At 38.8% G+C, this 23192-nt stretch overlaps 1 protein-coding gene across 3 annotated transcripts in view; it reads left to right on the top strand.

The window, feature by feature from the left end:
- The window catches only part of SNX9 (sorting nexin 9), a 65242-nt gene that overhangs the window by 15824 nt on the left and 26226 nt on the right, over nucleotides 1-23192 (top strand). Inside the window, exons 2-6 of one of the 3 annotated variants that reach the window (XM_054819156.1) lie at nucleotides 4748-4834; nucleotides 7190-7264; nucleotides 8404-8526; nucleotides 21227-21410; nucleotides 22184-22334. In XM_054819156.1, coding sequence (XP_054675131.1) covers nucleotides 4748-4834; nucleotides 7190-7264; nucleotides 8404-8526; nucleotides 21227-21410; nucleotides 22184-22334 — 620 coding nt within the window. Of the gene's footprint in view, nucleotides 1-4747; nucleotides 4835-7189; nucleotides 7265-8403; nucleotides 8527-10052; nucleotides 10185-21226; nucleotides 21411-22180; nucleotides 22335-23192 lie in introns of those variants that run through there. The other 2 variants (XM_054819154.1, XM_054819157.1) reach the window with 2 other exon arrangements.

Here is a 23192-nt window from a genome sequence, read left to right as displayed (position 1 = left end):
TTGATATGTTGGGAAGAGGGAAGAGGTACTCTGCTCAGACAGAAGTAATGGAGAAAAGCTAAGTGTGCTCCAGGTCTGCAGAAGAATAATGCTTTTGCTAATCTAGGTACTGCTTTTCAATGTGAAGAATCTTTTGTGTTTTAATATGCTTAGGCATGATTACTGTTATAATTCTGAAAAGATAGTAACAGTGATTGATTGCAATGCTTAGAATTTCTACAGGTTGAGAGGCTTCACACTGTAATAAATCAGTAAATCTGTAAATTGGGAAACCACAGTCCAGATGTGTAACTACACCAGGTGGAAACAGCTCTAAAGAATGCTGATGTAGCACTGAGAATTACCCCTTTCCTTTTCTATTTTCTTCTCTTTATTACAATCTAAATGTCTATAACCATACTGCTGAAAAGCTCATTTTACTTTAACAAGGAGGAATTCTTACTGGTTTCCCCCTGTCCTCAACTTGTAGAGAAAACTGTTGGCTCTCTCTCATTCCAGAAAAACTGCAATATATGCCAGAGCTGCGGAGACACCAGGGATCAGAGAGCCCTTTCTACCTTGGCATGCGTTGTGCTGGGGTTCTGCTTAATCCATGCCGGCCTTTTGTCATGTGAGGGAGCACGAATGTCAGGATGTGTTACAAACTCCCAGTGGAGATGTGGGAGGCTCCGCTGCCACCAGAGCAAAAGGAGGCAGTAGGTGTACAGTACAATGACCAGTCTGCTTTCTGGTCAGTGGAATCTGTTTAAACTTTTTGGGTTAGCAGTCCTTTTTTTCAAAGGATCTGACAAAACAACTTCAGAATCCAGAACAAGTTCTGTCTTGGGGGAAGGGGGAGGAAGTAAGTGCGGCCAGTGAAAGAAACTGATTTTCTATAGCTGATAGCTTGATTAGCAACTCTTACCTGTTTTGTGAATTTGCAGTATTCTGTGAATGAAGCAATGGCCTTTATTCCACTAACTAAATGTTTGAATCTCTGAAGTTCCTGTAGTTCTTGGATTGTTTGATCCTTTTACATATGATCAGAAGTAAATATGAAGCACAACAGTTATAATAACAAGTCTTGTTTTCTTTAAATCTGTGTTTTGAAGAAATTGCCTTTGTGGTGCTCATTCTGTGATCTTTGGAATTTGTCAGAGATTCCAATTTTATAAATATTCAACATGTCCGTAAGTTTAGACCTGTGTTGCAGTGCCCAGGAGCTAAAATCCTTTTCTGGTTAAATGCTTTCTTCTCTCCATGCCCACATGCTATTTTGCATAAGTGGCAAAGATTTAACTGTAAGCCATAACTGCTACTTGGATGTAATATTTGTGGCCAGTAAGCAGGAAAAAGTTTATTGCAAACCCAAACCATTTCCCTTTTTATAGTGTTTTGGAACCGATTGTCAAAAATGTAAATAGAATTGGGCCCCTATACTCCTGCCCAGGGAAGGGCTAGAGACAGGATTTTCCATTGTTAACAATATGGTTATTAAATTGAGGGAAGACATTTAGTCACTTAGTTTCACTTTGGAATTGGTTGAGTTTATACTATTTTTCCCATTAAATCTCAATATTAGGTGGGTAGCTTTAAAGCTTACTTGCCAGGAGTTCTTAGGGACTTAATTTCCAAACTAGGCAAATAAGCCCAGAAATGCAAGTGAAACCGAGAGTACCAGCAAAAAAATCTGGGGAATGTATTTGAGATGTCAATATATGGATCAGGTTACAGATGTACTTCAACTGCTTAGTGCTCTGTAATAATCCATTTCTGTAGTATTTAGAATCTTTTTTCTTTTCAGTTTCATAAACAGCAGTAAGGCAAAAATTATTTGGTTTCTTTGTAACTTTTTCCCCTCTTCTACTTTTTTTAACAACTTTTGAAACAGGAATCCAGAGCAGGTGAATAGATAGACTTTGGCACGATGACTTTATTAATTTCTATGTATCTCTCTTGGTCTTTCCTTCCCTACAAGCTGAATACTTCCAGATTTTTCTGAGTAACTTTATTTCCCTGCTACATGTGGAGAACCTAGTATTTGTGTCTGTTCTCTTATTAGATACAAATATATCTTACCTTTCCAGTCTGGTTATTACTGTGGGATATTTTGCCAGGTTTCCTGAAGGCTGGTAAAATCTGCCCTTGTCCTGGTGAACTCTCATCATTCCTGTGAGTAAAAGCAAGAAACTTAATACTATGGTGTACTACTTGAGGAAGGCTCCCTGGTTAAGAAAGCTGCTTTCCCCATGGTTCAGATGCCTAGCATCTGAGCATTGTTAAATTGACTTGCAGGTTCTGGATAAGTATTAGTAACCTGCTGTAAAAAGGACATGTTTGACACCTTTATCTACTGCTGCTGAGGGGAGAGGCCTGGAGGGTGGTGCTTTTAACACCCCTACTTAAAATGTTCTTGTATTTCAAAAGGTATGTTGCTTCTCTTCAGTTTACTTTTTAAGGAAAGTAAGGCATGGAGTCCTGATCTCCTGCTGGAAGGAAAGCAGTCACTGTTGTTATTGAAAGCAGTTTTCTTCTCTTAATCTTGGTTTTGCACGGCATAATCTGAGAGTGCTGAAAGCCTCAGTTCTAAGGGAAAAGCGGGGAACCATTCAGAGTGCTTGGGACTTTTCTTCAATGCTGTGCTTCTCTAGTGGAGAAGACCAAGCAATTTGTTGTGACTTGGGATTAGCTTTGTCAGCTGAATCATAACTTTTTTTTTCTCAGCTCTTTTTTTATTTACACTGAAGTAAAATATCTCTTGACCAGCCAGAAGTATTTCTACATGATACTTAGGAAACTAAAATGTGGGAGAGGGCAGTTGTGTTTTTTCTGGGTTTATGTCAGAAAAAGAGATATCTAGGTGGGGATCATAACCTGCAATTTTGAGATAGGCAAGGCTTGATGATGAGTGTCTGTCTTATGTAATAGGCAAAAAATACCATAACTTGCTTTCAACAGAAATCATGATTATACTGTCATCTTTATGGCAGAAACAGTTAGGGGGTTGGGTTTTTTCTTTCCCCTGACCTCCAAGTACAAGAAGGACCTCATTGCTGTACACAGTGTGTGATGTTATTAGTAACACCTTTCTAGAATTTTTTGTCTTGGATTTAGTTTTTTAATCTGCAGAAACAAAGCCCACTTCTGTATGAGTTGAGGTAACTAAAACATATGTCTTACTGGTGAAGATGAGACTATAGCCTTGCCTCTTTCAAGATGCGCTAGGGAAATTAGTGTGTTTCCCAAAACAAACTTTCTGCTGTTTTTAATCCTCTATGAGCTGGAGAAGTAAGGGCTATTATGTAATCTAGAGTTGATTTTTTCTTTTTTTATTTAAATCTTATAGCAGGTATAACAATCTTTGACGCCTTCATATTACAACTGTAAATCTTCATAACTTTACTCTTAAAAATGACTTGTCTCCTAAACTTCAAGCTACTAAAGATTATTCCTTTCCCTCCCTCCCCCAGAATTGAGTTTACAGCTGCTTGTTTCAGTTGTGCAAGAAAAGCTTTTTGTTATAACTGTCAGTACTGTCTGTTAAAACCTACACTTTTTCTGTTTGCCTTTCCTGACCTGTAGTCTAGCTTTCCCTTTGCTGCTCTTTGATACTTCAGCATTGGCATCAATTGTATATATAATGTATTAATTAACTCTGGGGCATCTGAGTAACATAAGGACTTGAGGTGTAAATAATAAGGCTTTTAACTTTTATAGTTCTATCAGTGTCATGAGTTTTCTTTCAGGGGAAGAGAAGCTTAGATAAAGGGTTTATTGCAGTCAGATTTAAAGTTTATCTAATATGTCACTTTAAATGGAAACCAAAAACTTTGATTCTAGATCTTCCTTTGAGTCAAGTGGAAAATATATGTGGTTTCTCTCTGCATCCATTTCAACAGTTTGTGGAAAATTTAGTCCCTTTGTAATTCCTGAGAGCTTTCTCTACTTTTGGATCGGAAAGGAATTTAATAGAAGACAATGAAAAGATATTTGGGATTATAATCATAGGCCATATCACAATTCTTTGTATAAAGAAGCAGAACTGTTCTTTAGACAACCTTGTCAGTGTTTCAAACATAACATTTCTTTACATAGTGTAGTAGCAGAGTTAGTGCACAGCAAAGCCTTGTGTGTCTAAACACTTAAAAATTAGGTTGGATTTGGTTTTCCTTCCCCCTTCATGCCAATATGTAACAAGCCTACTCTCACTGTTTGTGTATTTGCATAGTTCCTCCTGTATGCAAAAAGCCTCAAAACATAATTTTACATATTACTTTCTATGTACAGCAGTGGTCACTTACATCTGCAATTACTTGTTTTTCTTTTTCTGAATTGTTTGTCTTATGAAACAGTTCCCTTTATCCTAATTGGAGTTGGAATATGACTTGTAGGAAAAAAAAATATTAATTGGATTGTTTGCTAAGTTAGAAGCCTTTCCTTCTTCCCCTGGAAAAAGTTGTACAGATAGTTCTGGACATGGCAGAGAACAGCCAGTCTTAAATGGTGAATCTTCCTGGAAAATAATTACCATCTCTAGCAAGCTTCACAGGGGATTTTCATCTTGTAAAGTTTGCCTTAGCATTCAGTTTGGAGTTCAAATTTAGGACATGTTAGTTTCCTACATGCTGAGTTGCTCTTTGTACATCCGGCCTTTCTTACCCCAGTAGTAGTATTTCTGCTACTTAAGAATAAGTTTTACTGATACTTCTGTCATGAAATCTTCTAAATATGTTGGAAGGCTCACTGCTATATTCTTTTTCACATACAGGCTCGTGTTATGTATGATTTTGCTGCTGAGCCTGGAAACAACGAGCTGACCGTCAGTGAAGGGGAGATCATCGTAATTACCAACCCGGTAAGAAAACCAAAATGGAACCAGTGCTGCAGTGCACTTTCCTAGCCTGCTTCTAGCAGATGGAAGAAAAAATGTGCTAGGTGACATCTGAAAGCCCAGGTAACCCTCCCCTGAAGAATTAGCAAATAAACTAAATACAAACAATTTTCCAATAGTCTTGTGGAAACAAATGCAATGAGCAGTTTTGGAGGACAGGGGCCCTCTCAGATTGTGCCTACGTGCAGGAATTTGCTCAGCTTTGTTCCCCTCTAAATAGAGCTGAGTGCCAAGGCAAAGGAAGGAGCTAATGATGGTGATACTCTTTACATCTGAATGTGTTGTATTTTCTTGTTGTGTGCCTAATGTTCCACATCTTGTGTGTATGTGGTCTTTCGGGTGCTTGCCACTTGTATTTAAATCTGACATGCAAGCTCTGTTCTTGGTTTTGAGTTTCTTAATAAACGACTTCAGCATTCCAAGTTTGTTCAAAAGAACTTGCAACAAAATTTGTTAATAATTCTTGTGTCCTTTTGTAATTAGAGCAATATGGGCAAGGTACAGGGAAGGAGTGGTGAAAATACTATGGTAATACTATGAGGGAGTTCGTGAATTAATAGTTCTTTTGAGCACTGGCATTTGATTTGCATGTACAATTTGAATTTGAGCATGCTTTTATTGTACTGTTTAACTCTTACCCTTGGTAACAAGGTAAGTGTTAGTTGATTCTGTGTTTAATTTTTGTGCAGTGATATGGTTCAGTGAGTAGACTTTCCTTTTAAAACACATATAAACAAAAAATGCCTGGTCTTGATGCCAGGTTTTGTTTATTTGGTTATATAGGAAAGATGAGTTCTGCAGAACTAACTAAATCTTTGAAGAGCCTGGTCATGTATAATCCTGATAACTTTTAGTTCCACTGACCTTAAATATTTGAAGCAGATATTTAATAGAACCAGCACCCTCTTGGATAGGGTACTATCCTGTGGTAGTGGTAACATTTTAAATGAGTCCAGGAGTTTAATGCCATTTCAGAAAAGTAGGACTAAATAAATAGTTTACCACTTAAGCTAGTTCTTGCTGAACAAGGCATCTCTGTGTTAAGGCAATATACTTAGAACCAAGTAAAACTTTATTTTATGGTGTCCATGATTAAACTGTGGGATAGATTGCCACAAAGGCTCTTGATATTTTTTTGATATGATAAGTTTAGACAGCAGTAACAAGTCCTTAAAGTCCATTGATGATTGCTCTTAAGTGCAGGGGTGCAAATGTGACTTCTGGCTCAAGATGTCATTGCTCTTGCAGTTTAACGAAGCTAGTTGAATTTATGATCTGAGATACCTAGTTGTTTCTGTGTTCTTGAGTGTAAGCTTTTAGGTACATAAGAAAAAGCAAATGCAAGTTTGTTATTGAAATAACTGATTTATCTTTACTGTTTAAAATCTTGAATACATAAGCAGAATTCTGCTTACTATGTGCAGGATTACATAAAACTTCCAAGTGAAAGAACAGAATTGTGAATACACAAATGCATCCATTAAAAGACAAATTAAGAAACCCTGAAATTTAATAATTGCTGTCCAGCATATGTGATTCCAGTTTTCAGCTGCGAATTAGTTTGACATGTAACTGTGTTCAAGGAACAGCTTGGTTTAAAACAGAACTGGCTTATTCCAGATAATGTTGTCCTGGAATTGACTTTGCTTAACTGCAGAGGTTTCTTAGTGTGTGTAGGGTATGTGCTTTAAAACCCCAAACAATAACAGCACTGAGATCAGAGCTGAACTGTGTAGTTCTTTCCAAACAAATGTGAGACCTGCCTCTGAAATTAAATGTAAACTAAAAAGAGTGTCTCCAGATCTTGCATGGCATGTACCTCTCTCAATTTTGAGATTATCCTTAATATTCTTGTGGGTGTTAGCTCCCACTCATCACACCCCCCTGCACCTTCAATAAATGAAGCAGAGATTTTACAGGTATTACTGATCGCTTAATTCCTTGAGTCTTGTTTCTTTATAATCTGTTGAATAAAATGAGTGCTTTTGAATTGGCATACTAATAGCTGTGTTTTGATGCAGTCTGTGTCCAATTGATTGTGGTTTCATAAATGATCAAAAGTGCTGAAAATCAACCTTCTTCCCCCTCACGCTTGTTAAATTTAAAGTCTACGATAGCTGTGGGGAAACAAGTATGGTCTGTGTTCTGTTTAAATGAGAATCTGCTGCTTCAGCAGATTTAAGTGAGTTTTTTCATGATCAGTCATAACTGTATTTCGAACATTGCATTTGACAGCAAGACAGTACTTCCTCCTGAGCTGTTTAAAGCATGCTGTGGGATCCATGTAGCAAAACTATTTCTATATTATTACTTTTTTAGGATGTCGGTGGAGGCTGGTTAGAAGGAAAAAACAGCCAAGGCGAGAGAGGACTTGTTCCAACAGATTATGTTGAGGTGAGTGAATACACTGCTCCGCACTAAGAAAGCGGAACTACTGAAAAAGCCGTCCTCTGTTTCGCTGATCAGACTGTAATGCTCAAACATAAAACTTCCAGTGTTAAAGCTTGGAATATATAATCTTAAACTGTAGCTGGCTTTGGAGACCAGTGCAAACATGCCATCCAAAGCTACTGTGCTTCTCAATGGTCTATAGTAAATACTGGTGATCTGTAGAACATGAGCTATTTTGAGTCTGCTTCTGGGTTTGGGGGGGGGTCTCATGATCCCATAATTGTTTTGTTTTCCTTCTGAAGATACAGATATGGAAGTGAAATGATTAATGCAAGTGTAAACTGGTTGCTGTGGCTGGCTTACCACATGCTCATAAATCTCTGGAATGGAACCCCATTTCTGGGGCTTAGGATATGGGATCCCAAATCCAGGAACTACTCAGCTCACCACCTTCCTGAGGGCCTTTGCTTCTCTTCTGTGTGTGTTGATCTGCTCTTTGTTTAAAGACTGGTGATGCGGGGGTGGGGGTAGAACCGGGGAGTCAATGCAAAGACTGGAATGCAGCTCACTGTTGGAGGGCCCAGCATCTATGTGTCTGCAGATTGTCAGTTAGGTGAAGACTCTTGTCTGTACTTCCTGCAGCCTCTTAAGGCATACATCTCCCTTCTTTCACCAGTGCTGTGTTTGTTTAAAAAAAAAAAAAAAAAGAGGGTGGAGGGTGGATGCTTGTCTACATAACCTTGTTTTTTGTCTTTGCTTGGCTAGCTCATGGTCTAGTAGCTTTTGGCTCTCCAAATTTGCTGTCCCAAACTGATCCTCTGAGTATTGAGTTCCCAGTCTCCAAGCAGTAATGTTAACAACCTTGTTAATCCCCAATGAATTTATAGTTAAGTGCCCACTGCCACAACAGTCTTGCATGTTATGCTGTGATAATGCAAACCAATTCCATCTGTTGTGGAAGTAGATCCTCCAGATTCTCATATCAACTTGTTGTAAAAGGTACTGTTCAATTTGAATTCAGAAAGGGTGTATGCAACCATCTTAACATCTAGTGACATGAATGTTAGGGTGATAATATATGATAAACAGCATCATTTGATCAATGAAAGCATGAAAACCTTTTGCAACTTTTTCCATTTCAGATTATAACCGAAGGTGCAAAAGATGGAATTAGCTGCGGTAACTCATTAGCTGACCAAGCCTTTTTTGATTCCCTTTCTTCAAATACAGCTCAGACCAACGCTGCTGCAAAAAGCAGTAATCAGGTACATCTCCAGGTTTTTCAGGCACAGTGGGGGCGTGGCAGATTCTGTTGACATAACTGTTTGCACTCTTTGGTTGTGCTGTATCATATTTGTGAACTCTCTTAAAAGTATTAATTAAAATAATTCTGTTTTCATTAGGGAACACTTTTGTTGAATATTAATGATATGAGTGCCTGTTCAGCCACTGTCCATGCTGGAAAAATTAGTATTCTAACACTTTCAAAAATAGAGCATTTTTATTCTTTCCAGCCTGCAATCATATAAATCTATGACTGCCTCAATCTCTGTTTGTACCTCAGTTCTGTATAAATGCACTCTTAGCAAATTTACTTTATTTTCAAGTTACTTGTGTTAGTATGCTAACCTTTTTAAGGAACTATAACTTACTTTTTTTTCTTTTTAAATGTCTGCTACAATTGGATGATCCGTGCATCATCAGCCAGAGTGAATGGATATATATCTCTTTCAGAATTTGAGTAAGAGTTGTTTCTTTGATTAAGAAAGATGAAGCGAGTTCGTGCATTGTCCCTAGTCAGTTGGAGAAGAGGTTGACTTTGGTTTTGCTAGAAGTATGTGTTGTATTGGGGGGTTTTTTTGCTTATCCCGTGTGTCCGTCCCATCCTCCCCCTCCTTTATTAATGGATTTCCCCTCCCCCCCCTCCGTGTGTCAGTTCATTAAGCAGCAAGTATTTAGTTTCAGGTTAGATATCTGAAGACATACATTATCTTAAACACAAGCTGTTTATTATGGTCTATAGACCGCTGCATGTCCCACATGTAGGAACAGTTAAACATTTCAAAGTCCACAGGTCAACAGAAGAACAAAATCTGCTTTTCCCAACAGCAGCATGCAATGGTCTCGCATGTTGGAAAGTAAATGCTTTACTTGTCATAGCAGCTGGGGACACACACCTGGTTTGTGGATCAGTTAAATATCAGTTATTAGTTTTCTTAATTATAACTTGCAACATAGGACTTTGGCATGAAGTGACATCTCTTCAAAACTGTACGTGGGCATTTTTGTATGACAGTGAGTGTAACAGTTCACTGACTGTATAGTGTTTGATTTGTGCTTCCTTGTATTCAGCCAGACAACGCCAGGATTGTGATTCTGTGATCACATGTATAGTGAGAACTCCAGACTTCACTGTGACTGTTTCACTGTTTATCACTAATTTTTTTTTTTCATTGATGCACAGTTAATATTTAGGTTAAACACAGAACTCTTGAAATGCCTCATTAATTTCTCATGTCAGACTGAGCCAAAAGCATTGACTATAAGTTTGTTTTCCCTCAGTAAAACTTAGAGTAATTTTAAAGGTAGAGTGGGAACCCCATTTCTTCTGCTCTGTCTATTACCCTAGCCCTGTTTTTTCCTCCTATAGTTTCTAGCCAAACTTTATTTCTGGGTAAGCTTGAAATATTTGCAGCAGCTACTTCTGTCAAGTCTGAATACTGTTTGGGTTTTTTTCTGAAGGAAGACACATCATTTCATTTGACCTAGGAAGAATTCCTTACTAACAAAATGAATATACAGTATTTTGAATGGTGGTAGAGGCATCTATCGGAGGTTGAGCTGTACTTAACACAAGGTACTCATGCCTGGAGAATGGAAGGAAAAAGCCCTTGCCTGTATAGGAGGAAAAGCTGAAATAAAGGTATCTATTATATTCTAAATAATTGAGAATTACTATGGCAATCTAGTTTTGGAAGTTGCATTTCTAGAGGACGGAGAAGCTTGAAAATACGGTCACTTTACAATACAGTATACACAGGATTGGCAGTATACTGGCCATGTAATACATACACATTTCAGTTTCTTAACAAATTTTGGGAAGTAGCTTCAGGCAAACAGCTTGCCTGATCTGTTTCAGTACCTCCTTCTTTTAAGTGTCCTATTCCTCTCCGTTATCCTTCAAATGCTGTGCAAGACAGTTGGGAGAACCAGGGTACCGTAGTGTATTATAGTAAAACTATACTGCTAACGCTTATAGGAGAGAGAGAGAGAGGAGGAGAGTGTGCATCTGGATGCAGCCAAGGCCATGCAAGATGCAGGGGAGGCAAATTCCCTCAGGCTAGTGTGTTTGGGTCTTTTGTTTTCCTGTTTTTTCAGAGCAGGAACCATCCTGTTGCACGGTCAGGATTTTATGTGATAAGTTGTTTCCACTTTCTCAAGGTTTTTTTCTTTAACTGCAGTTTAGTTGTATTTTCTAGAAAAACAGTAGATCTTGATTTGAAGACTGGTTTGGGGTTTTTTTTATTCCAACTTCTGACATACATTTGGTAGTTTATTCCAGTGGCTTATTGCTAATAGGAATTTAATTTTGTATACTAAGCAATCTGGGTTCCACTTTCAGCTGTTAGGCCTTTCTCCCAGATCAGAGAGCTCTCTAGTGCATAGTATTTTCTCCTTGCAAAAATTCTATGGCTAAGTGTCCTCTTCATTAAGAAATTCTATCTGTCTGGTATAAGACACTTTTCCTGCCCTCAGGGGGGGAAAAAAATGCTTTCTTCTGCAGTCTCTTTGATCTTGTGACTTGTCTGTAAAGTTGTTCCCGTGTACATTGCATGACATTGCTGTTCTGGTGTAGAAAAGCCTGATAAAGTGAAAGATTGCGTTGACTCTTGTCATATTGCATCAGCAGCTTATACTGAGTTGCTCATCCCCGGCATACTGGCATCTTTTAGAGCCACTGCTTATAAGAATGTCATCTTCTACTTTGTGGGTATGACCCTTCTTCCTAGATGTGTCGCTCTGCATTTAGTTATGATAACATTTACATTGTTCAACATGAGTTGCTCAGGCACTTTGGATTGATCTGTGTTCAAATGCACAGTTGCAAGCAATTGACTTAACGCTTTTCAGGTGCCTTAGTGAGTGACTAGGTCAATATACAAAGCACTTCATCTTAAATGAAACTTGTGTGTTCAGGCTATGCAGAGAGGAAAAAAAAAAACAATTAGGTGTCAATGTAAAGAGAATTGATGCTCGAGGTGGCACAGTAGTGGGAACTAAAGTGTTCATAGATGTAGTCTGGTGGACTGGATATGAAATAGCAGCATTGCTAAATGCTGACATTTTATGCTATCTATTATATTTTATAGTAACATGGGGGAGTACAAGTTTATTACAAGAAGACTTCATGAAAGCACTTCTGAATAGACAGGATGTTTTGGGATTTTTCTTACTACTACTGTACTGAAGAAATTACTTTCTCTAAACATTAAGTCACTTTAACATAAATGTAATTACATAACATTCCCAACTCCCAAGGAAGTTTTAATTCTTAGAATTCCTTCCATTCTTCTAACAGTAAGTAAAAAAAAAAACCCGAAACAACAACAAAAAAACCAACCCAAAAACCCCCTCAAAAACCTCACCCAGGTTGTTGCATAGTCTTTCAGTACCAAGCCTTATCAAAAATAATAGATCTGGCTGAGTTGAAATGTGTGATTGTAGGTGTTTTTTGGCTTTCTTTTTCAAGAGACCAGTTAAACCACAGTGTTGTGGTTTAACCCCAGCTGGCAGCTCAGCCCCACCTAGCTGCTTACTCGCTCCCCCTCAACAGGACGAGGGAGAGAATCAGAAGTGTAAAAGTGTGGCTTGGGGTAAAGAGAGTTTAATAGGTAAAGCAAAAGCCACACACACAAGTAAAGCAAAACAAGGAATTCACCACTTCCCATCGGCAGGCTGGTGTTCAGCCGTCCCCAGGAAAGCAGGGCTTCATCATGCGTAATGATTGCTTGGGAAGACAAACGCCATCACTCCGAACATCTCTTCTTTCCTTATAGCACTTATTGCTGAGCAGAGCATCATATGGTATGGAATATCCCTTTGCCCAGTTTGGGTCAGCTGTCCTGGCTGTGTCCCCTCCCAGCTTCTTGTGCACCCCCAGCCTACTTGGTGGTGGGGCACTGTGAGAATCAGAGAATGCCTTGACACTGTGCAAGCAGTCTTCAGCAATAACTAAAACATCCCTGGGTTATCAGTGCTATTTTGGTCACGATTCCAAAACATTGCACCATACCGTTGCTAATTTTAGACTGTCATTTGGAACAACCAGTGAGTAAGTTTATCAGCACTTAGGTTTTTTCTATTTGTTAGAATTAATATATATAGTATTAAAGTTACCTGTAAACTCTTCTGGTATTAGAATAATGCTGGCACTAATAGCACTGAAATGAATATAAATTATGGCAGGTTAAACCAAATAAACATCTTGAAATATAGTGAACACAATTTCTCATTTCTGATGAAAAATGAGTGGTGTATTTTTCTCTTGTAGTATTTCTTTGATGCCAAGTTGCTTCCAGGGGCTGTAGCAACAATGGATATCCTGTTCCACACTTTTAAATAGTGTTTCTTGTTGCAGTTGGCAAGAGATTGTTAGTTGGTGGCATTTGGAGCCTTCATAATTAAAGTATATATGGAAATAAAATTAATTCTGAGTAGTCTTCTCCAAGTGTTTTGTTTTGTTGTTGGTTTTATTTTTTTAGTGATCAAGACTAGTGCTTCTGAAGTCACAGATGCACTCTCATTTATTTTGCGTGCGTTCCAGGTACAGAAAGTGCTCTTTTAACAGTGATGATCTCTCTCTCCATTCTAAACCACAGCTTGTGGTGTTTTTTTATTTATCTAACTTAAAATGTTTTAAAAGTTGTGAACAAATATCAGCTTTCCATTTTAACAGTAGTGTTCATCTGAGTTATTTAGATTTCATCTAAATTAAATCTAAATTACAACTATATTGGTCCAAACTAGTTCTCCTTATTAAGAAGCTAAACCTTTTTTATCTGTACAGTAGTCTCAGTGGTCTGTAAACAAAATCTATATATAATTAGTCATAATATAGTCCAGCTATTTACAGCCTGTGTAACATGCACATTTCAGCATAGGATATAAATGCTATAAATTTCTGTATACTATATATTTTAGTCTGTATGGTTTCTTCTCCCTTCCCTCTAGAGCTTAGTCTAACCTTTTTCTTTTTTTCTTTTTTTTTTTTTTCCCCTTCCTCTCTGGAGAATAGAAAACTAGTGTTTAAAATGTATAAATGAAATTAAAGTGGAGTACTGCCTGTCTGTTTGAGAGTGGAAGTAGATCACCAGCTATGTTGACGTACGAGCTGTAGATGTGGCTTTGCAGTATTTCAGATATAAAAATAGTTCTTGTAGCTAACCATAAGTTGCATTTGTAGAGGAGTTTGTTCCCTTTTCTTGACATTGATTCTCTAATCACTGCCAAGTCTACTTGCATATGAAGATAACTGTTCAGCTCTTCTTATTTCTGGATAAAATAAGTAGCCTGAGAGTTTGCGTTTTTGTGAATTGCAGGTTTGTCAGTGAATTCCAGTATGACCTTAGTGAATCCACGTCTTGTGTCTTCAGTTGTGTTGTGAGCAGTGCAGCAAGGCACCATGAGTAGGTACAGGAAGCAACTAACAGAAACCTGTCATGTTTGTGTTGTTTTATCTAGTGGTAAGAGTGAAATCACTCAGGATATTTTCTGTCTCAGTTGAAGGAGGATAAGCTGCTGTGCAGTTGTTGAAGGATATCATAGAATCATAGAACATCTCAAATTGGAAAGGACCCATAAGGATCATTGAGTCCAACTCCCTGCTCCTCATAGGACTACCTAAAACTAATGAAAATAAATGAACTGTCGTACTTGTTTTCCCTTCAGAAAACTGTGGGACTTCTGTATAGGCAGGATGAATAAATAGTAGTTAAAACACCTAGTTTGGTGTGCAGGAGCTGGGGCAACTCTTAAGTTACCTGGTGTGTAGATATAAGCTGTTGAATGTGCATGAGGACACTAAAGAAGCTATTCCCAGAGCTTTACTTCGTCTTTTCCACTCTTTGCAACTTAGTGCTGAAAGGCAAATTGTCCTTGTTAAATTTGCATACCATGACTCCCCTCACCCCAAACTGCTATGACCAGCAATAAATGCTAATATTGAAGAAAATAAATATAGTGCTTTTACTAAGAGTGCACTATTCTACTTATGTGGAAATTTTGACGTGCATGTTATTGCATTCCTGTAACAGCATTTCCATTCTCTGACGTTGCTGTGTGTGCAGTAAAGTAGAAGTATTGTCATGGGAAATGTGACTCACTCGTGTTTGGTTGAGTCCAGTTTGTCTTGTTAAACCAGTATGCTAAATTACCTTATAAAATACATGGGTGGATTCACCATGGAACTTCCATTTACAATTGTTTATAGATTTTGGAAATTATTGGTTCCTTGACTAATAAACCTTAATTCTGCATAAATTTATATGTTTGTAAGATTAAGAGTAAAGTTGCATCTATATGTGCATAAGTGGTGTCTAGAAGGGTGTAGCGCAAAAGATATCTAAAAGAAGTACAAGCAAAACTGGTGGCTTAGAACTGTTCAGAAGTAAAAAAACCAACAACCAAACAAAAAAACCCCCAAACAAAACCCAGTGTCTTATGCTAGTTTAGCTTTCATGATTAGTAACTTCTAGTTCCTGTTACAGATAATGACACTATAACTTTCCCCACTGCTATGTGTACTTTGAAAGCAACCCTTCACCACCCTTGCCCCCCCCCCCCAATGGCAATATTGCATTCAGACCTATAACAGGAATTCGTGACCAATTCTTGCTTAACCAAAGTACCAGGTGGTGACTCCCGTACAGAACTGGAAGCAGTGCCTTGCTTGCTTTGAAATTAATCGCATTCACATATTAAAAAAAAAAAAAACCAAACTGTCTAACATATGACAGTGATTGTACCAATTCCAATTATAGAGCTGTCTTGAGCTTTTTTTTTCCCTGGGTCTACCACTGGAATGCAAAGGCTGGGGCAGCAAGTTGTTAAACTGTACTATTGTGATCTCTCCTCACCTACGATCTGTACCCATGCCCTCTGGCAAAATCTGGCTAATGAAACAGTCAGTTTTCCACAATTTGCAGTGTTTGCCTGCTCTTTTTCTTGTAACTGTCTTTCCATTTGACCTCTTTTGTGAGGTAGCCTTGTGATCTCATAGTTTGGTATTGACTATATAAAGAATATTTTAACTTGCTGATGGTGACACTCTTGTCAGTCGTCCTATGAGTATTTCTGCTTGCTTGCACACTTGCAGTGACGTGCATGTGTTGCACGATCCCCTTCACCACAGCAGGGGGCTTACTGCAGTATATAGTTTCTGATTTAATTTTTGTTGTTGTTTTTCATTGTTCACTGAGAACTTCTTATTTTAAGGTGGAATCATTGGCATTTGTCATTGAAAGTGGTAAGCTGAAAAGCATTAGCCAGTAATACTCGCCAACTCCTCCTCCATAAAAAAAAATGACAAGGGAACTCCCCGTCCTCTGTTCCCAAACAAAAATACAGAGTACTTTTCCCAAAAATGAAGGATAAAGCCTCGTTTAATCTCTTTAGCCTGATCCTGGGATGTCTAGAGAATATAAGAGAGGAACAGGGAGTCTTTCTTCCATTTCTGGCATTGCTGTGACTGCTACTTGGAAAACTCTCTGAAATTTCTCATCTGTCTTTCAAGAAGAAATCATTAGGGATTGAAATCAGCTCAAGACAAGACAAGGATATAAAGAGGTGACTTGATTGTCATTTACATATGCAGGTGTGGGTAACAAAAACAGAAGCCTGACAGACCTCCATTGAATAAATGTATATAGGATTTTTAGTGGCTGAAAGTTAAAACTAAACTAGCTTTAATTTAAAAAAAGTAAATAATTTCCTTTTAAGCAGTGAGGGTGGCAATAGATGTGGTTTGGTTTTTTTTTCCCTCCTCTCATCTCATCACTGAGTATTCTTTGCTCAAGCCTAAATTACATACCTTTCTAAAAGAGCATTCTCTATTTCAAATATGGCTTTTTGTGAGCTGAATCAGCAGTTAATCGATGGAAATCCTGTGCCTGCACTGTGCAGAAGCAATGCAGCCTCTAGTCCACTTTGGCTGTGAATAACCTCACAGATAAGGAAGTGGGATTGGAAGTGGGAAAACAACAACAAACCTAACTGCTCTGTTCTTCATGGTCGTAACTCAGTTCTTGCACTGGTGGCTTGGGTTTTTTTCCTGCTGAAAGCAAGGAGCATCCAGTGGGCGCACCTTGGCTGTATGTAGTTGGTGAGCAGGCAAAGCCCAGCTCCTTTGCAGGGACTGCTTTATGAAGGGGGCAGTGGGGCTGGGAGTGGAGGTGCTGAGTGGTTTCCTCTGGAAGGGAGCAAGATAACAGGAGCAGCTGAAGAACAAATGGGTTCCTTGGACAGCATTTCTACTGTTTCCTTGTCAGCTGCTTCTGAGGGTCCTCTCTCCTGTTGCTTTCATGTATTTATCCATAGGTACATCCTAATATGAGTCCGTAAGGCTGGTTATCCCTTAAAGTCTAGCCCATCTCCACTCTTGCTTTTCCTAGAGGATTTCTTTAAGGAGAAAACATGTTTTAATTGTACAATAGAAAAGAGGGCCTTGCTTCAGGAGTGAAAGAAGTGTCCAGGACCACAATGCTAAGGGAATGATTTACCAGGAAGAAAGCTTGGGCATAAAATACCACGGACATGGTGGCTATTTCAGTATCTGCTAACGTGCACCCTTGCTCTATGGCAAATACAGCACAGTGAATGCAATTCTGGGATTGCTGCAGAGTAGGCTTTTAGCCCTTCACATTTCTTCCTGGAGGAGAAAAGCTTGATTTTTAGGGTGACTGTCTATATTCAGTTAGGGGTTTTTATGTATCTATTCAGAGGCTGTTATCCAAAGAACTTGAGTTTAGTGTAGTGTCTGGGTATGCCTAAGGCTTTGTCTCTGTGCCGGTAACTAAGGCAGCTATAAAACTGGAGAGGTGTGTTTGTTCCTGTGAGCTATTCAGCTGAGCCACCATGACTTTTCTTGTATTTTCTGCCATTCCTCTGTGCTGTCTGTCTCAACCTCTCTTCAGGAGTGCAACGCTTCTCATCGCAGCGTTGGCTGTCATGAACTTCCCTTGATCTGAGCGGACTTACCTTCTCTACTCCCTGCTTCAGCAGGGCTTCTGTCTGTCAGAGTAGATTTCAAGGTGTGTTTCTTACCATTGGAGGTCATCATTTTTGATGGCACAGTTACCTAGATCTTTTTAGGTACTCAACGTAGTTTTAGCATCTGAACATCATGTTTGGTTTGGCTTTTGTCCCTCGGGAGTGGAATGGATTTATTTGTCCATCAGGAGCATCCATTAATATGAGGAAGGAGTCTGCCAGGAGCAACTTAGTTGACCAAGAGATCAAAAGAAGAGTTTTAGCCAGGGCAGAGAGATGCCTCAGTGGCTTATCTTAGCTTTACTGTCTATAACTTTAGATTCTCCAGAAAATAGCAAAGATGTCACTTCTTCCTATTCAATTCATGATTCATTTGGTGAAGATACTGACATTCCACTCCCAAGCTGAGGATTTTCCTGTTGTGGTAGAATTTTTTCTCATTCAGCTATAATTAGATCTTTAAAAATGTACTAGACTTCTCCCCTCCCCCCCAGCTCTCCACCAGTAATGATCTGTTTCTATAGTGAGTTTGAATCTGCCCTTAATGGAAGACTCTTAAAATATTTAGTAATGTGTTCCCTCTGTTGTCTGTTCCCCAAATAGCCTTTTTATGGTGGTTTTTCTCCTAGAACAGTAGGAGCAAGCAAGTCCATAATAGTCTACAAAAGGGAGAAACTGCTGCCTTTAAGGAGTTTATTCTTGAATTTAATCTCAGCATACTTGTTTGATGTTACCTTGAGGAGCAGAGAGATGTGATGTTTCATTTGAAGGTTGATTAGTTTCTTAATTATGCATGGTGTGGTATTTCGTTCTATGCATTTGCATTTGAGATTGCTTGCATACTTGGATGTTAGGTGTGCTGTATCAAGTTGTATCGACTAAATAACAGCTTCTCGCAAGGACTCTTCATCTTTGTTATACTGACTAAAGAGAGATCAGGCGATTATCAGTTTCAGTTACAGAACACTAAAAATATGAGAACATGCAATTTTATCACTTACAAAATACTTGCTGGCTTAATTAGGGTTTATTCAACCAGAGCTAAGCCACACAAATGGGTTCTCAAATGGAGTTTGTCAGCTGCTGAGATCCACAAAACTGCTGACTGGAGCTGAGACTACCCTTTTAATAAGTGCTGTGTCTTTACTTGGTCCTCCACAGTGCTATGGGACGTTGAGGATGACAGGCCTGATTCCCAAGTCCTCCACATATACTGATTTTTGGCTGTTTGTTAGAAGTGCCCACAGTGTGTGTGTTAGGTAGGCAAACATTTGACGGAAGATGAAAGGAGACCTGTAAATGCTCTTTGAGATGTGTTGTCTATACATGCATTCCTAACTGATCTCTTAACTCCTTCCCCGGTGTCTCAGAAAGAAAGTGGACGCTTTGGCTGAAAGAAGCTGAGTGGGAATAGCATATCCCACCCCTTTTATGGCCTGTGGGCAATACACCTAGGGGCAAGAGTTTACCCCAGAGCTTTCTTGAACACTTCAGAAGTAAAATGTTCTGATTTGAATAGTGCTTCCATATAGGTACATAGAGATAAAGTATCTGAGATGGCAGTTTAAGTAATCCATTTACCCTTGCTGTACAGCATTTAGTGTATATCAGCAACTGTGTGCAAGTTTGGTGATGATCGCTCTTGACAGTCATTCTTGAGTAGTGTACCCGGTGTTAATATTATTGCCTCCCACTTGTTTTGCAGTAGATTTCAAGGTTTCTTTACCACCTACTCATGTACCAGATTTCACATGAACTACAGAGAAGAGGAAAACTTTACTCAGCTTTTTGGCAGTCATCCCACTTCAGGGCTTTCATTTGCCAGTGATCAGCACAACATATATTGCAGAAGTATATGCAAATGAATATTATGCAAACTATTCTTTTCTAGGTGGTCTAAGTTATGTTAGGAACAGGCATGCTTTCCCATGTGGTTGGGCCCCAGCATCTGTTTTCCTTTAGCAAATATGATAAACTCTGACTGATGGCATGTATGTTTTCTTCTCTTCACATAAACTCATATCAGGTGAACATCATAGAAAGAACAGGCTGCTACCTCATAAGCTACCAGCAACTTCTTTGTAATTGCTGAGAGTAGCACTGTGTATTGGCTACCCAAGAATTAGGTAGACCTCAATGATATCACTCCCTTAGGGAGTCCTGTTCTTGGATCAGTTTCTTCCTCAAAAAAAAAAAAAAAAATCCCCCAAACTATCAATATAGAAGCTGTCCACATAATCTCTCTATGCCATCAGTCCCTAGAGACTCACTGACTCTTCTGAATGATGACTTCCCCCTAGCTTGGGAGCTTGGCCTTAATTTCCAGATCCTGGAGATTCTGTACCTAAGGAGCAGATGTTATGATATCAGTAGTATAGGTCCAAAGCATTTTCAAGTCTTAAAGGTTTGATAGGGTCTGTTAAATCTGTCAGACGACTTTCTTTTAGGAAAAACTAAAGTGAGAGCGCTCATTCCTAGGTATGGAATGCAACATTTTTGCAGAGAGTAATTTGGCTTTTAGTGGAAGTTTTATTAAATTTTCTGTACTGGCAAATGTTCTAAGATTCATGTAAATGTTATAGTCTAATAGCAATTCATTTCTATTAGGCATACCTTCTTTGATATGCTGCTCCATGATAAAAATAATACACTGGCTTCCGTAGGTTTTGCGACTTCCTTTTACAAAATTCTGTTTCTCCCTCTGCTGAACAAGACAAGCTTTGTAGGCTTTGTTTGCTTTACTTCTCCTTTTCCTCCTTCCTCCTCCTATACTTCGTGTGTGTGAGTTTTGATTTGTGTGGGGTTTTTTTTTTCTTTCTGCCAGCTAGTTTCTGCACTAAGTGTCTGGAGTAGACCGAACTTAAGTAGTCAATGCTTTTTCAAGTGTAGTGTTAAATCAAGGAGCTGAGCAGCATGCTAAGCTATTAATCCAACTTACTGACAGGTGAACTTGACAAATTGCTGCAGTAGTTAGACATGTCTGCTCTGCACTCTCACTGAGGTTTCCACCTCCACCGCAGCACCAGCAGAAGGGTACATGTGATTACCTTTGCCAGAAGCTTATGCTGAGAGAGTAGGTCTACAGGGAAATGCTGGACTGTTCCCTATCAGATGTCTATTTCCTTCCCTCATCTTCAATGTGAATGAATTAAGATCTGAAAAGGAAGCTGAGCAGATTGCTGGCCCAAACTCCCTGTCACACCAATAGTGATGGTGGGCAATTTCTGATTTGCTTTTAGTAAGGTCATTAATCTGATTTTGATAAAAATAAACATTTGGAAAAACCTAATCCTTCACTTTTGAGTTGCTGTTTTAAATGTGCTAATTAGTCCATGGTGTTATGTAATTAATAGTTCATATGCACCATACTTGGTGTAAAATAATTACCATGGGTAAGAGTGCTTCCTAACCCTGTTGGAACAAATAGTTTAATTTCCCTGAGGAGATGTAACATTCTTATTAGTATGCATTGGTGTCACATTGCTGGAAAGCTGATCAGTTCTTCCAGGTGCTCACTGCATTTGAGCTGCCTACCTGGGAAGGTAAGATTTGGCAGCTGCTCCTAAATCAAACAAGTGCAGTGCTGAATGCAAACTCATAGCCTATCAGGAAGAGATCAAAGACTTCAAGAAGAAAGTACGTGGTCATTGCTTATTTCTTAAGCAATTTTTTCTTTCCTTTTTTCTTTATATGATGTAGGCAAACAATGCCAGTGATCCTTGGTCCAGCTGGAACGTTGGGAAGTCTGGGAACTGGGATAATGGAAACGCTGTCGACAGCTGGGCGACGAAACCTGAAAGTGCAGCTGGCCAGAGAAACAGTGCTTCAAATAACTGGGAGACAGCAGCTGCATTTGGTCATCCACAGGCATATCAAGGACCAGGTGTGCTAATAATGCTCTTATTTTTTGATACGTTAGAGTAGGTGGACTGTAGAGGTAAGAATTGCTTAATCTTTCATAACTATAGAACATGGCTTATTTAAAAAACAGAACCAGCTTCCTAATAGCACATTGCAATGTTAGTAGACTGGACACTTAAATAATAGGATGTTTTAAATAATTTTTTTTAAAAACCAGATCCACCATAACAGACACTTCAAACTTATATGGAAATCTGGCAAGCCAAAGTCTTGTGCATACATGATCTATTCTCAGGCATGTTGCTCAGATTGCATAACTTGGAACTGAAACACCCTTGAACTTGTGCCCTTGGGCCTGTGAAGAAGTAGTCTCTTAAATTCTTTATTTTAAGAAGTGGCTAGTCTTTCAGAAGGCTTCTCTACCTTTTTGTTGCAAAGACCTAAATTAAGAGAACTCATAACTGGGGAATGCTAACGTGGAATCTATGAATATGGAGCACTATTGAATTCATCTTAACACACCACAATATCTTCTTTCTTTTTTCTTTTCTTTTCCCTCTCCCTCAGTGGATTTCTAGTGTAGTGTTTTGCAGGTTGTATTTGGTGGGGATGGTGGTAATTGAGGAGAAATCATAAAATGGAAGGCTAAACCAGAGAAGAACTAGCTCTTAAATATATTTACCTTGTTGATTACTTGTGTATGAGTGCTGAGGTAGCTGCTTCTGCTTTTAAAGGAAGATATTTAACTTTCTCTTTTCCCTCCCTCCCTCCCTGCCCCCTTCTGTACTTCAGCAGCTGCTGATGATGATGATTGGGATGATGACTGGGATGATCCAAAATCAACCTCACCATCTTATCTTGGTTACAAGGAGACTGAGGCGTCAGAGGCTGGGGGGGTCCAGCGTGGAAATTCTCGTGCAGCTGCTATGAAGTTACCACTTAACAAGTAATGGAAAATGCGGGGCAAATGTGTACATATTGAAGACAATTGGAATTTGTCAAGATGTGTAAATGTGCGACCATTCAACCTTCTTGAAATATGCAATGTAAATTTTATAGTTTGAGGGTAAAAGTGGAGATGGATTTGTAGCTCAGTGTTCTCCCTGTGTGATCAGAGAACACAGATCCATGAAAGCTTGAAAGTACATGACAAAGCTGTCTAATTTTTGGAGGTGTTACACAGGCAAATGACATTTTTTTGCAAGGCCTGAACTTCTGGATCTACTGGTCTTTAAAATTTAACTGTCTTTAACACTATGTGTGCTTAGTGAAAATGAAAGGTACTGGATGGCTTGTCCATACAGCAGCACTGATCAGACATGCTGCCTCAGAGTTTGTGAGCAATTTTGAGTTGCTAGGAGTGGAGAAAAGTTCTGCTCTTCTGTGTGTCTGTGCATCATCCAGGTTGATTCTTGAGCCACAGAAAGCTTGATTAATTTTCAAGGGGGGAGGGGGTCTAGATAAAAATCTTGTAATAGCATGAAGCTTTGCCAGGGTTATACTAGCATTATTTCATGTTACAACTTAATGTTTGCTTATTCTAAAACTACTGTTACTCTGAGAAGCTACTGTGTGGTAATCTTTAAGTGGATGAAAGCAGAGTGGAAAAGGATTGTAGAATAATTGTATCCTTGGGTAGGTAACTAAAATTAACAACTGGTCATGTAGAGATAGCTGATTTTGTTCATCAGCGGAGGCTTTGTCCAGTTTTGCAATCATATTTTTGCATCATTGCGGCACCTACTTGTTGCACGCCTATTTAGTGTAACCAGCATAAACATATCTTAAATAAGAGCATTATTTG

The sequence above is a fragment of the Grus americana genome, chromosome 3 (assembly GCF_028858705.1).
Source record: "Grus americana isolate bGruAme1 chromosome 3, bGruAme1.mat, whole genome shotgun sequence".
In the NCBI taxonomy this organism is placed as follows: domain Eukaryota; kingdom Metazoa; phylum Chordata; class Aves; order Gruiformes; family Gruidae; genus Grus; species Grus americana.
This window is presented reverse-complemented; position numbering and strand designations above follow the sequence as displayed.